Raw genomic sequence first — 15,593 nt, 5'->3', positions numbered from 1 at the left:
GATGGGAAGTCATTTCTTAGTAAGATGCTTGATATCTTATAAAAACTAAGGGAGGAAACTCGAATTTATTTGCATAGAAAATTTTGCTTATTTCCATGTTTTCCCATTCAAAAATCTAACAAAATAATATATTTAAAGGATAATAAAATATGCAGAAAGTTTATAATGAAAAGGAACAGTCCCCTATCCCCACTGCCTGATCTAGCTCCCTAAATCTAAACAGTATGTTTATAATGCTGGGTTTTTTTTTTTTTTTTTTTTTTTTGGCTATTTTTTTGGGCCGCTCCCGCGGCATATGGAGGTTCCCAGGCTAGGGGTTGAATCGGAGCTGTAGCCACCGGCCTACACCAGAGCCACAGCAACGCGGGATCCGAGCCGCATCTGCAACCTACACCACAGCTCATGGCAACGCCGGATCGTTAACCCACTGAGCAAGGGCAGGGACCGAACCCTCAACCTCATGGTTCCTAGTCGGATTCGTTAACCACTGTGCCACGACGGGAACTCCTATAATGCTGTTTCTTTATTTGTCAATTTAATATTATTCATTGACTTGCCAGTAAGAAAGACCAAGACTTAACTCACATTATTTTGTGTTCTCTATATTTCCTTTCCATTTCTGCTAGTTAGTATTTTATGTCTTAAAACTTTTAGTCTTTTTTTTTTTTTTTGGTCTTTTTAGGGCTGCACCCATGGAATATGGAGGTTCCCAGGCTAGGGGTCCAGTCGGAGCTATAGTTGCCGGCCTACACAACAGCCAGAAAACTCAGGATTTGAGCCACATCTTCAACCTACACCACATCTCACGGCCACACCAGTCCTTAATCCACTGAGCGAGGCCAGAGATTGAACCTGTGTCCTCATGGATGCTGGTCAGGTTTGCTAACTGCTGAGCCATGAGAGGAACACCCATCCTCAAACTTTTAAATAACTTACTTTTTACTTGATGTACTTAATATTCTTGTATTTCTTGTTCCCTCAACTTGAAGCTGTATCTCACCCCAGCTCTTCCTTTCCCTTCTCAGTATCAGCTATACCTTTAATTTTGTACCTTTAATTTATATTATAAAAGTTGTTAACATTTATAGTCTCCTCTGTAACCATATTTAATAAGTCTTTGTCATTTAGCTGTAGATTGCTTCTAAAAATTGAAACAAAGATAACATTTACATTATAATGGCTTCAGTTTGTCTCTTTTCCCTCTTTATCCTTTCCCGGACTTGAATCTCTGAATCTGGGGCATGAATCCCAAGGAGGGTGAGCTAAGTAAACCTAGAGGGTGACAAAGGCACAGAGTGAGAGCAAGAGTCAATCAGAAGTTCCCATGCAGAGCTGGATGACTCTCCAGAGGTTGGAGGTCGGTGTTAGAGACCGGTAGCACCTTTCAGGCAGGAGGTAGTATTAAGCTGTGCTATGAGCGATGAGAGAGATTTAGATTTGTGGAAGGACTGGGGTTGGCCAAAACACGTGGGTGGGAAAGTTTAGGGACTACTGAGGGTACAGTAGCCAGTCTGGCCAGCAGGTTGTATGAGGGGAGTGGTACGTGAATAAGCCAGGAAGCTGGCTGGGACAGAATTGTGGAGAGTAATGGATAAGGGGGCTCGTTATTAATCTAGATGATTTTACTTTTGACTTTAATTTCCCAGAATGTTTACTGAGCTGGTCTCTCCGAGATGGAGTATTCCAGAGGGTCTCTGGGAAGCATAACCAGAAGGGGAATGAGGAGTGAGACATGCTGAAAGAATTTAAAGATGGTAGAACCAGAGCTTGACAATCAAAGTAGGATAGAAAGTTGGAGCTTCCAGAAATGAAGAGGGAAAGGAAAAAATATGCCTTCACTGTATGCAATTAATTGAGTGCCTCTTAGAAGGCCCAGTCGATGGCTCTCAGTGTTCCAGAAGGGCCCAGAGATAAGCGTTAACTTAAGTGTCTTCTTCTGCACTGGGTTGAATAAGCATCCCTCTGAAATTATGCCTGCTCCTAACCTGTGAATGTGACCTTGTTTGGAAATAGGGCCTTTGTAGATGTCACTGAGTTAAGATGAGGCCATAAGAGTGTGGGCTCCTAAATCCAGTGGCTGTTGCTCTTAGAAAGAGAGGGGGATTTGAACACAGACACAGAGGTAGAGATTGGGATGATGCAGCTACAAGTCAAGGAATGACAAGGATTGCAGGCAACCGCCAGAGGCTAAGGGGCAAGGCAGGATTCTTCCCTGAGCTTTAGGAGGGAGCCAGCACCTTGATTTCAGACTTCTAGGCCCCAGAACATGAGAAGATAAATGTCTGTTGTTTTAAACCACACAGTTTGTGACATTTATCATAGCATTTCTAGGAAATCAATACAGTGGACTCTACCCTGTCAAGTAGTCATACATTCAACATCTTTTTTTCTTTTTTCTTTTTTTGGCCATGCCCACGGCATATATAAATTCCCAGACCAGGGATGGAACCAGCACCACAGCCTTGGCTTGAGCCACAGCCAGTGACAACACCAGATCTTTAACGCACTGAGCCACCAGGGAACTCCAACATCTTTTTTATTCAGCATCAATTTACAGTGCATCTAGATCTGTTTAGGTAAAGTGGAAAGGCAGAACTGGTTCCTGGCCTCTTGGAGCTCACAACTGGATTCACTGATGACTCTTGCCTCCTCTGAGTCTTAGAATATGAGGGTTCAAATGGACCCTAAGTCTTGTTTTCCACATTTACTCCACACTCATAATGATTGACTCTCCAAAAGTAATCTCCAGTTTCTTAGAATCTCCAAGAATGGGAGTTCCCGTCGTGGCGCAGTGGTTAACGAATCCGACTAGGAACCATGAGGTTGCGGGTTCGGTCCCTGCCCTTGCTCAGTGGGTTAACGATCCGGCGTTGCCATGAGCTGTGGTGTAGGTTGCAGATGCGGCTCGGATCCCGCATTGCTGTGGCTCTGGTGTCGGCCGGTGGCTACAGCTCCGATTCAACCCCTAGCCTGGGAACCTCCATATGCCGCGGGAGCAGCCCAAGAAATAGCAACAATAACACCAACAACAACAAAAAAAAAAGACAAAAAAAGACAAAAAAAAAAAAAAAAAAAAAAAAAAAAAGAATCTCCAAGAATGGGGAACTCGCTTCCTCCTAGACAGCTCTCTCTACCTCTGTAGAGTTTTGATTCTTAGAAAATTCTTCCTTATATCACGGAAATGCAATCTGGGTCCCTATAGTATTTACCTAATGATCTTGGTTTTCCTCATCAATGTAACAAAGCAAATTTGGTATCTCTTCCCCAAGAGAGCTTCTCACGTATTTGAGAACAGTGGCCATATGCGCATCTTGATGCACCTTCTGTTCTAGACAGTACTTTCTCAGAAAACCCTCTGTATCCTTAATAACAGTAATAACAGTCCTAGCGGTCACTTATGAGGACTTACTCTCTAGTCAGCATCGTGCTGAGTGCTTGGCGTACATTATCCAATTTGATCCTTAGAATAATTCTGTGAGGAGAGTACTAGTAACTTTCATTTACTAGATGAGGAACCTGAGGGCTGGAGAGGATGAGGAATGTGCGCGAAGCCATGCAGCTAGATAAGTGTTGGAGCAAGGATTTTTATCAGATCAGATCCTAGACCTGTGTTCTGATCCACCACATGCACCTCCCCAGTTGCCTGAGAACCCGAGGGTGTCTTGGAGTCCCTTACCTCACCATAAGCCTGCCTTTTTCTCTCTGGATGCAGGAAGGACCATCAGAGTGCCCTACCTGTGCTGTACAAGGAATTGCAGGCCTTGCTCGAAGCCATGCTGAGCCGGTGTGCAGATTTTTCCCAGACCCCACTGAACTGGAGACCCACGGTCAGTGCACTGCAGCCTGCGCCTTCTAGAGGATATGCTGTAGTAACTTTTTAGAGGATAGTCTATTGCATTACCTTTATTATTTTATTTTTATGATTTTTATTTTTCCATTATAGTTGATTTACCGTGTTCTGTCAGTTTCTACTGTACAGCAAAGTGACCCAGTCACACACACACATATATATATATATTCTTTTTCTCACATTATCCTCCATCATGTTCCATCACAAGTGATTAGATATAGTTCCCTGTGCTATACAGCAGGATCTCATTGCTTATCCATTCGAAAGGCAATAGTTTGCATCTATCAACCCCAGACTCACAGTCCATCCCAGTCCCTCCCCATCTCCCTTGGCAACCACAAGTCTGTTCTCCAAGTCCATGAGTTTCTTTTCTGTGGAAAGGTTTGTTTGTGCCATATATTCCAGATATAGGTGATGTGATATGGTATTTGTCTTTTTCTTCCTGACTTCACTTAGTATGAGAGAATCCAGTTCCATCCATATTGCTACAAATGGCATTGTTCTTTTTTACGGCTGAGCAGTATTCCATTGTATACATATACCGCATCTTCTTAATTCAGTCATCTGTCGATGGACATTTAGGGTGTTTCCATGTCTTGGCTGTTGTGAATAGTGCTGCAATGAACATGCGGGTGCATGTATCTTTTTTTTTTTTTTTTTTTTTTTTTTTTTTTTTGTCTTTTTGCCTTTTCTAGGGCTGCTCCTGCAGCGTATGGAGGTTCCCAGGCTAGGGGTCTGATCAGAGCTGTAGCCGCCGGCCTACGCCAGAGCCATAGCAACATGGCATCCAAGCCACGTCTGCGACCTACACCACAGCTCACATCAATGCCGGATTCTTAACCCACTGAGCGAGGCCAGGGATCGAACCCGCAACCTCATGGTTCCTAGTCAGATTCGTTAACCACTAAGCCACGACGGGAACTCCATGTGACTTTTTCAAGGAAAGTTTTGTCCGGGTATATGCCCAAGAGTGGATTGCTCAGTCATATGGTAGTTCTATGTATAGTTTTCTAAGGTATCTCCGTATTGTTTTCCATAGTGGTTGTACCAATTTACATTCCCACCAGCAGTGTAGGAGGGTACCCTTTTCTCCACACCCTCTCTAGCATTTATTTGTTGACTTGTTAATGATGGCCATTCTGACAGGTGTGAGGTGGTACCTCAGTGAAGTTTTGATTTGCATTTCTCTAATAATTAGTGATGTTGAGCAGTTTTTCATGTGCTTGTTGGCCATCTGTATATCTTATTTGGAGAAAAGTCTATTCAGGTCTTTTGCCCATTTTTCGATTGGGTTGTTTTTTTTGCTGTTGAGTTGTATAAGCTGTTTGTATATTTTAGAGATGAAGCCCTTGTCAGTTGCACTGTTTGAAATTGTTTTCTCCCATTCCTTAGGTTGTCTTTTTGGTTTTTTTATGGTTTCCTTTGCTGTGCAAAAGCCTGTCAATTTGATTAGATCCCATTGGTTTATTTTTGCCTTCTTTTTTTTTTTTTATCATTTTAGGGCCACACCCATGTTGTATGGAGGTTCCCATGCTAAGGGTTTAATTGGAGCTGTAGCCACTGGCCTACACCACAGCCACAGCAATGCCATATCCGAGCCGAGTCTGCAATCTACACCAGAGCTCATGGCAACACCTGATCCTTAACCCACTGAGCAAAGCCAGGGATTGAACCTACAACCTCATGGTTCCTAGTCCGATTCATTTTCGCTGCGCCATGATGGGAACTCCTATTTTTGCTTTTATTTCTGTTGCCTTCGAGACTGACCTGAGAAAACATTTGTAAGGTTGATTTCAGAGAATGTTTTGCCTATGTTCTCTTGTAGGAGTTTGATGGTATCTTACGTTTAAGTCTTTAAGCCATTTTGAGTTTATTTTTGTGCATGGTGTGAGGGTGTGTTCCAGTTTCATTCAGTTACATGCAGCTCTCCAGTTTTCCCAGCACCACTTGCTGAAAAGATTCTTTTTCCCATTTTATGTTCTTGCCTCCTTTGTCAAAGATTAATTGACCATAGGTGTCAGGGTTTATTTCTGGGTTCTCTATTCTGTTCCATTGGTCCGTATGTCTTTTGGTACCAGCACCACACTCTTTTGATTAATGTAGCTTTGTAATATTGCCTGAAGTCTGGGAGAGTTATGCCTCCTGCTTGTTTTTGTTCCTCAGGATTACTTTGGCAATTCTGGGTCTTGAGTGGTTCCATATAAATTTTTGAATTGTTTGTTCTAGTTCTGTGAAAAATGTCATGGGTAATTTGATAGGGATTGCATTGAGTCTATAGACTGCTTTGGGCACTATGGCCATTTTTATGATATTAATTCTTCCAATCCAGGAGCATGGACTGTCTTTCCATTTCTTTGAATCCTCTTTAATTTCCTTGATTAATGCTGTATAGTTCTCAGCATGTAAGTCTTTCACCTCCTTGATCAGGTTTATTCCTAGGTATTTAATTTTTGGGGGGTTGTGTGTGCATTACTTTTACATGCCACTTTATAGCTTTTTCTCATGCACACACACCTACAATGGGATATTATTTTTTTCTTTTCTGGTCACAGCCACAGCGTATGGAAGTTTCTGGGCCAGGGATTGAATCTGAGCTGCAGCTGTGACCTATGACACCATAGTTGCGGCAGCACCAGATCCTTAACCCACTGTGCTGGGATGGGGATCAAACCTGTGCCTCTGCAGAGATAATGCCAGATTTTTAACCCTCTGCGCCACAGTGGGAACTCCTGAAATGTTATATATATATATTCTTTCTTAACTGCAGATCTGTGAGGCTTAATAATTGTTATCCTGATGAGGAAACCGAAGCCTTAGGGGTTAAGTAATTTTTCTCTAAGTTCCAGAGCTAGCAGGTACTTGAGTTTGGGAGAAAATCCCAGGGTGTTTATACCCTAGCTTATTGTACACTGTCTTTTTTGCTGTTTGTTTGTTTGTTTTTGGCCATGCCCATGGCATGAACCCTGCCCAGGGAGTGAACCTGAGCCATAGCAGTGACAAGTCCTTACCCACTAGGCCACCAGGAAACTCCCACACTTTGTCTTTTCTATCATCCAGGTAGGTATGGTAACATGCTCACAAGGAGTTCCCGTTGTGGCACAGTGGAAACAAATACGACTAGTATCCATGAGGATGCTTGTTCAACCTCTGCCCTCGCTCAGTGGGTCAGAGATCTGGTATTGCTATGAGCTGTAGTGTAAGGGCACAGACACGGCTCGGATCTTGCATTGCTGTGGCTGTGGTGTAGGCTGGCAGCTGCAGCTCTGCTTTGACTCCTAGCCTGGGAACTTCCGTATACCACAGGTGCGGCCCTAAAAAGTAGGGAGGAAAACCATGCTCACAAAATTATTTAAGGCTGTGTTTACTGGAATCTTAGGAAGAATCTGGCCAATGTTCAGTGTGTCTCAGTTGTTGGGTTACAGTCCATGGACTCAAAATATCAGAAGGGATACTGTTAACATGAGTGCCGATTATGTCTTTCAGGATTAACTTTGGAAACTAAACTCTATACCTGATAGGGTGGGGAGTTTTGTTTGTTTTGGAGCAACTAATGTAGACATTACAGCCAGTTAGGCTAATTCACCAGTCTGTGACAGTTTTCTGCATATAGAACAAAAACTGGATTCACAGGGAGACAAGTGGTTAGGTTCCTCCTTCCACCGTTTTTTTTTTTTTTTTTTTTGTCATTTTCAGGGCTGCATCTGCTGCATATGGAACTTCCCAGGCTAGGGGTCCAATCAGCTATAGCACCACAGCCAGAGCAATGCCAGATCTGTGCCGCGTCTGCAACCTACACCACAGCTCACGGCAACATCAGATCCTTTACCCACTGAGCGAGGCCAGGAATCAAACTTGTGTCCTCACGGATTCTAGTCAGATTCATTTCCTCTGAGCCATGATGGAACCTCCTCTTCTACCATTTTTTTAAAGGAGCTATTAGGTGGCTGGATCGGTGAGGTTATACCCAAGATCCCCTGGGAAGTGTCCGGCATATAGGAATGCCAGACTCCAGTGTGAGAGGAAGAGGTCTGTAGTCCCCCAGGCTCAGACTGGGACACAAAGGAGGCACTTGACCAGTAGGTTCTCCTCTTTTCTTCTCACCCCAGGGCCATGCCTCCAACAGAGATTCAGAGAAGGCCATTCTTCGAAGGGGAAATTTCCTCCTGAGCACTCTGGAGGGATTTAGAAATGCCTGCCGGTGAGGGCCCTTTTGTATGGTTTGAGGTGGTCGTAGTATGGAGGGTGGGCATCGAAAGGAAGCAGACAAGGGATAAAGTTCTAGAAGCAACACTTGCTTCTGATGCTTTGCTGCCCAGTGAGAGGACTTTGGCTGGGGTGGAGGTTGGGGATGTGTGAGTGGAGGATGTTTGAGGACAGGTCACTAGAGGAGGGGGTTTTCAAAGACTCCCTTCTGGTGAAGTTTTAGTTGCTGTGCAATGAGGCTGTGTTCTCATTCAGCTTTGTTCCTCTTCCCACATAACCCAGGTGTTCACTCATTGCTCTTTGGGTTAATTCAGTTCCCATTAACCAATATTTATTGTATCTACTGTGTGCCAGGCCTGGTGTGAGATAGTGGGAGTAGAAAGATAAGTCAGATTATCTCCCACCCACAAGGAGTTCACAGTCTCTTGGGGAAGAGACAGTTTTGTTTATGTGCGGAACTCATTAAGTTGCCACAAATCTGGGGAAGGCATTCGGGTAGAGAGAGCAGCATATGTCAACGCAGAGAGATGTGAAACCAACAGCATGGTACGTTCAGGGAAATGCATGTGGTAGGAGGAAGTGTGTGTTCTGGGATCCCGAGGCCGGAGAGGTAGCCAAGACCAGGTTCTCCCTCATCGAGGCCTCTTGAATTTTCTCCAGATCTGCTGCTGGGGATACGTTCCCTGGACCCTGAGCTCAGGCATCTTTGTAGAAAGATGCTTCTAACCTTTATATTTCATAGGAAGCAATAAATACACTCACACATTGGATTGCTCAGGTTGGCTGTGGAATTCCAGAACGAGCCTTCGGCCCAGGAGAATCCATTCACAGCTCCCGGTGCGGAGAACGAAGACACCTTGGAGGCCTTCTCAGAATTTCTTCTCAGTGCCTGTGACTCCCTGTGTATCCCCATGGTGATGGTGGGTTCTCCTGCTCCATGGACGGGGGAGGAGCTTGGGGAGGAGGATGGTGTGAGAGCAAACCAGGCTGAGAGGCACAAGGCAGTGACTCGACTACTCAGCGGACCTTCTGAGGGTCTCAGCAGTGTTGTTCCTGCAGTTGCTTTTCCTTTGGTTTTAAAATCGCAGTGTAGTGTTTTGTTGTAAAGCTAATGCATGCCTCGTAAAAAGTAGAGAGCAGGAATAATAACAAATAGTAATGTTTATGACATGAAAAGTGCCTTATGTTCATAACTCAATTTGATCTTCCAGTGACCCTGTGGAATAGATCCTATAATTTCCCCCAATTTAAAATGAACTTACCTTGTTTCTGGGGTTATAGCGAGTACATGACGGTACGGAGATTTGAACCCATGTGTTTTTCTGTTTAGTAAAGAGCAGTGGTGAACGTCTGTGATCTAGGCTTCACGAAGGAGCACGTATGTAGGTTCTGTAAAATGAGAGAGGGCCACTCTGAAGAGAGACCTGGCTTTGAGCTGACTTGAGATGGAGACGGTGGGAAGAGCAGGGTCTAGAACTGTTGACTGCCCAGATGACCTTGGACGAGTCCTGTCCCGTTTGAGGTTTGACATCCTGTGAGCCTGTTTGTTGGGAAAGGACACCTCCAAAACACCCACTGGGAACAGTAGGTGGCAGCAGGGAAACATCCTCTGGTTCTGATAGGCGAGCTGCTAATCCTTAATGAAGCCTTAGAGCCAGCATGCCATGGTCTTCAGGTGGGTAACTGGCAGGAGCCATGGGTTGCAGCCCTGATTGGCACTAACAGTAACACTTGGGGAATTCACATTGGTTGCCTCGTCTGCTCTGCCTTCCTCCTAGATTTAAGTGTTCGAGCTAGAACTAGATCATAGAATTATTGTACTATTCTTGCTTTCTACTTTTCAGTATTTACACATTTCTTTTAATGAACATGTATTGCTTTTCTAATTAAAAAATAGCTTAACTGCAGTTCTCTTGTGGCACAACAGGTTAAGAATCTGGCATTGTTACTGCAATGGCTTGGGTTGCTGCTGTGGCTTGGGTTCGATTACTGGCCCAGGAACTTCCACATGCCACAGGCACAGCCACAGAAAACCCCCCAAACAAACCTTAGTTTAAAGACCCAATGAAGGGTCTCTATAAGAACTATGTCCCTGAGGCCCTGGCTATTTACACACAGAGGGAACTGAGACAGCGAGAGGGGAGGACGTGACTGACTCAAGGGCGCACAGTGACTTTGTGCAGAGCTTGAAACGGAACCCAGGTTTCTCTGCTCTTAATCCAGAGCTCTGTCTGCCACATCAGGCTGCCTGTTGATTCTACTCAGAGATCACATGGAAAATAAATGTGAAGGCAGTTTGTAAACTGTGCTATATGTTAGAAACGTGAGTGTCACCCTGTATTATAATTTAGAAAGTATCTTTTACACATCAGATCTCATTTGTTTCTGGGAGGCAGAACTTGTTATAATTTCTGTCTTACTCTTTGGTGGAGGCCCCGAGAAGTAATGCATCTTGCACAATTTATTAAGTGGCAGATGTAAGCCTTGGATATAGGCTGGTGACTTCAAGTCCTCTAGCTTTTTTGTGTGTCCCTCAGATGAAAGAGTTTAGCCTGTTATTGCTAGATTTGATGCCAGTTTTGCTGATGTTCTTTCTTCTTCAGAGGCTCAGTCCTGGTGGACTCTGGCTCTCCATGTTGGTTCTTTGCAGAGGTACTCAGAGCAGGCCACTAACCCAGCCTTGATGGAGGTGTTCCTCTCGATTCTGCACAGCCTTTTTGTCGTCGTTCCCCACATGAAGGAGAAATTTTCCAGGAAGCTCGGTAGGCAGCAGGCAAGCTGGGAGGGAGCCGGGCACCTTGGGCAGCTGCTCAGTGACTTAAAGAGAGTATAAGCTGGGGATGGGAGGCTTGCGTATTCATTCAGAGTCAACATGCTCACTCTGCCCAGTGTGGAGTGGAAGGGTATGTCACACAGCAATCAGAAGTGCTCAAAGGCAGTTCTCAAGGGAACTCATACTTCTCTGAGAATGGCAGGAGGTTCCATTTCAGAGCCCACAGCATACCTCTTGCCCCATTACTCTCATACTCCACATTCCCTCAGACCTCACGAGATGGTGAGCATCTCTGGCTCCCGAGCGCTAAATGGCAGAAGTATTCCCAGTATTGTGACACCTGAGAAGTGTCTCCATATACCTGCAGGTGCCTTCTAGAGGAGTGGCAGCACTGCATGAAAATACTACCTAACTATACTGCACTGAAATGCCATCCTAAAACTGAACCCAAGTGGCCCTTGACAGCCTTCTTCAGGCCTTCCTGCCTGTATTTATTTGGTTCTGTCACTGGTCATTATTTTTCTCTTTCACATGTAAACCTTCCTTTCCCACGTTTGCACCCTATAAATACCTCAGCCTGCAGAGTGAGCCCAGGAATCAGAGTCAGAGTCTCCTTTACGTTCCTTAGAAAGTGGCAGTGATGGTGAGAATGGGAGGGGGCTATCCACAACCAGAAAGGGAATAGAGAATGGTAGTAGTAATGACCAATAGTGACTAACATTTATTAAATTCTTACTACGCATTAGATATTGTTCTATGTGCTTTGCATGTGTTAATGCATTTAATTCTCAGAAAGACTCTAGGAAGTGTGACTGTCATTATCCTCGTTCTATTAATGAGCACAGTGAAACTCAGTTTGAACGACTTGCCCAAGGTCACATAGGGCAGTGGCGTGCCCAGGATTCGAATTCCGGGAGTTCAGTCCGGCTCTACAGCCTGCTTTCTTTTTATTTATATATTTATTTTCATGTCTCTAATGCTTTCCTTATTTCTTTTTTCAAATAGCATTTTTTTTATTACTCAGTTACACTTATAGTTGTACAATGATCATCACAACCAAATTTTATAACATTTCCAACCCAAACCCCCAGCTCATCCCCCAACCCCTCAACCTCTATCTCATTTGGAAACCATATATTTTTCAAAGTCTGAGTCAGTATCTGTTCTGCAAAGAAGTTCATTGTGTCCTTTTTTTAAATTCCACATGAAAGTGATAGCATTTTATGTTGGTGTCTCACTGTCTGACTGACTTCACTGAGCATGATAATTCACTGAGCAGATGATGTTATTTCTTTCCTTTTAATGGCTGACTAATATTCCATTGTGTATATATGCCACATCTTCTTTGTCCACTCCTCTGTTGATGGACATTTAGGTTGTTTCTGTGTCTTGGCCATTGTATATAGTAGAGCCTGCTTTCTTAATCTCTATGCTCTGCTTACCCCTTATCGTTATAATTTACTGTCTTTTAAAAAAATTCCTGTCGGTAGCATGCAGTGGGAAGTCTACCATGAGAGGTGGCCAGGGCTCAGTCACGCAGGGGTCTGTCATCCATGTCAGGAATTGAGGTGTTGAGTCTTAACTAAGGAGAGTGACAGGCTTAGACTGCTGTTTTAGAAAGATCCTCCTTGGAACAATGTGGACCATTGAAGGAGGCAAGATTGGAGGCCAGTAGTTCAGCCTCTTGCATTAACTCAGGCTGGTGTTAGGAATAAGGTAGCATAAGGTAGCAATAAGGTGGGACGGGGGGTGGAATGATTGAATGTAGGGCCTGAGGGAGAGGGAATAGTTTAGGGTAATGCCTTGGCTTCTGGCTGCCATCTAGGTGGGTGGTGGTTTTTTGTTTTTGTTTTTATTGAGAGGAGGCTCGCTAGAGGAGGCTCTGGTTTGAGAAGACAGTAGAGGATGTGAGCCATGTGGATCAGGGTACGTGTGAGATGTCAAAATGGAGCTGCGAAGTAGGTAATTGACTCTGTCTGAGGTCAGGGGAAAATCTGGTCTTTAAATACAGTGTTCACTGATGTAAAGACTGTAAGTTAAGTTTTATTTGGGCACTTTACTGAGGCTAGGCCTGGGAGACAGCCTGTCAGATAGCTCTGAGGAACTGCTCCAAAGAGATGAGGGAGGAGCTAGAATATATGTACTTTTTTTTCTGGGAAAACATGTAGTCAACATGAAAAGATTACTGCTAGTCACAAGGAACAGACATCTCAAGTTAATGATTATAGTGCTGTTTTGCTTAGGAGAAGATGCAAGAATCTGGGGTCATTTGAAATTTTTCCTTAGATATTCATCTTAACTATCAGTGGGCCAGTATATCCAAAGCACAGAATGTTTCCTGTTTTTCTCCATTCTGAATTCCCCTTGGGCACAGTGTCGGTGGGCTGAGCAGCTGCATTGGCTAATGGCTTGATCCTTGTAGAACTGGAAGTCCGGGCAACATTTTTTTCTTTACAATAGATATAGACGTTTTCAGCATTTAGCCTTTCAGTCATTCAGCAAACATTTATTGGGTATCGACTGCATGAAAGGCACAGTCCTAGGGCAGAGGGTGTAACGGTGAACAAAACAAACCCCTGTTCTTATTGGGCCAACTCTCTAGTGGGGAGCAGGTGAGATTGCACCAGGGTGAGTGTGTAGAATGAGCTGATCAAGGGACCCTGACAGAATCGCATGTGATAGTCAGCAGTCAGGAGGAGCAGGAGACTCCCAGGGACACTGGTCAGGAACGGTTGGAGAGGTAGAAAGAAAACTGGAAGAGTATGACGTTAGAGAAGCCAAGTGAAGAGAGTTTTCTGGTTGGGGAGTGGACATGAGTGTCAGATGCATCCCAGAGGTCAAGGAAGACGGGGACTAAAAATTTTCCATTGGACTTGGCATCATGTAGGCAGTTGGTGACCTTGGCCAGAGCCATTTCTGTGGAGTGGTTGGGGTGGAAGCCAGACTATAATGAGTTGAAGAGCGAGTGCAAGGTGAGGCAGTAGAGACAAGACAGGCAAATCTTTCACTAAGTTTGGTGTACAGAGTGGGTGAGGAATGGGGGTACAATTGGAAGGGCACATGGAGTTAGGAAGGTTTTGCTACCCTCTAAGCCTGGAAACACTTATTCTGATTAGCAGCCTATCGGAAGGAGCAGTAGAGAGACTCAGGGTTACATAATCAGCAGAGCAAGGTCCTTGGGAAGGAGAGGGGCCAGGATCTAGAGCTGGGGAGATGAGGGGCAAAGCTTTTGCAGTTGTCTGTAAATTTCATTTGGGATTTTGAGGGATTTCTAACTGATGTGCTGGGTCATCCTGGAGAGGTCCCTTGTTGCTGTTCAGAGGGATCTTTGTTCTTTCTGGGAAAGAACAGAGCACAGGGAACCCTTAGGAAGCTATTCCAAGCAGAAGGTGTGAGTGTGAACTTTCAGGAAAGGGTAGGAGGCTGTGTGGACAAAGAGGAAAAATGACCTTTGTCATTGGCACATATGGGTTGGGATTCTTATCCCATCCTTTACTTGTTTATTGACATTGGGCAAATTAATTTTTTATCTACAGTGTCCTCCGCTAGAACATGGTGATAATAATGAGAATTCAAAGAGAGGACACATGTAGATTTCCTGAATGAGGATACCCCTTAGTCTTGGTGACAACTGACATATACTTCTTTCCTTCCTTTCATCCACTCTTTCTGCCTGCCCTTCTTCAAGAGTCAAGGGAACCCAGTCTTGGGGGCTGGATGGGTATTGCTTCGGAAGTGTAGATCTCTGGGTGTGGGTGGGGAGGTGCGTGGTGGTGCAGAACAAGGGGTGTAGAGAAAGTGTAACTCCAGGGAGATGGCTGCAGCAGGAAGCCAGGTGGAACAGGATCAGGGCCCAATCTGCATGAGAGAAGAGGGAAGCAGGCACTGCCAGCCAAGAGGAGGCAGAGACCTGGAGCCGGGTGGGGAGAAACTGGATCCCTGAGAGACTGGGCCAGGAGGAGCCCTTCCAGCAGGCAGACTGGGCGTTCCCTCTCTGAGGGAGCCATGGGTTAAACTGATGTCCCAGAAAGTTGCTGTCAAACTCTGAGGGATTAATTTTCTACCATAAGCCCTAGGTAGATTGTCCCCAACACTGGAGCTGGTGTAATGGGAGCTCTCGTCTAGAATCTTGAGCAGGACAGAGGCCAGTTTTGGCAGAGTTGCAGGGTGGGGCAGGGTGGGAGTGGGGGAACTTGAGAGAGTCAGGCCATCGGAGGTCGGTGCCAGGGTCACCAGTTAATCAGAAAGGAAGATGAACTTTTATTCAGCATTCACTTTGAGTTAAGTGTTTGCTAGATGTTCTAGATACTTAGTTTCACAACAATCTGTGAGATACCCACGCACCTACAGCCAACTAATCTATGACAAAGGAGGCAAGAATATACAATGGAGAAAGGATAGCTTGTTCAATAAGTGGTGCTGGGAAAACTGGACAGCCACATGGAAAAGAATGAAATTAGAACACTCCCTAACACCATACACAAAAATAAACTCCAAATGGATTAAAGACCTAGATATAAGACCAGACACTATCAAACTCCTAGAGGAAAACCTAGGCCAAACACTCTGACATAAACGACAGCAACATCTTCTCAGATCCACCTATCAGAGTATTGACAATAAAAAAAAAATAAACAAATGGGATCTAATCAAACTTCAAAGTTTCAGCAAAGGAAACCCTAAACAACACAAAAAGACAACCCACAGAAAGGGAGAAAAATTTTTGCAAGTGAATGGACTGACAAGGGATTAATCTCCAAAATTTAT

General features: G+C 44.5%; 1 protein-coding gene across 15 annotated transcripts in view; it reads left to right on the top strand.

Moving 5' to 3' along the window:
* MEI1 (meiotic double-stranded break formation protein 1) overlaps positions 1–15,593 on the top strand; it is a 69,750-nt gene that overhangs the window by 18,671 nt on the left and 35,486 nt on the right. For 9 of the 15 annotated variants that reach the window (XR_014802957.1, XR_014802956.1, XR_014802955.1 and 6 more), the window contains exons 12-15: positions 3,713–3,827; positions 7,957–8,048; positions 8,832–8,973; positions 10,704–10,815. Coding sequence is in view for 9 of the 15 variants with exons in the window: in XM_084955180.1 (XP_084811306.1) it covers positions 3,713–3,827; positions 7,957–8,048; positions 8,832–8,973; positions 10,704–10,815 (461 nt within the window). In the remaining 6 variants the exon portion in view is untranslated. The remainder of the gene's footprint in view (positions 1–3,712; positions 3,828–7,956; positions 8,049–8,831; positions 8,974–10,703; positions 10,816–15,593) is intronic. The other 6 variants (XM_084955183.1, XM_084955187.1, XM_084955181.1 and 3 more) reach the window with 2 other exon arrangements.

This window comes from Sus scrofa, chromosome 5 (genome assembly GCF_054392235.1).
Source record: "Sus scrofa isolate SSC_HxYL_T2T_F1_AM1 chromosome 5, Sscrofa_HxYL_maternal_Yorkshire_Landrace_v2.0, whole genome shotgun sequence".
Lineage (NCBI taxonomy): Eukaryota > Metazoa > Chordata > Mammalia > Artiodactyla > Suidae > Sus > Sus scrofa.
Note: the sequence above shows the minus strand (reverse complement) of the source record. Positions and strands in the feature narration are given on the sequence as shown.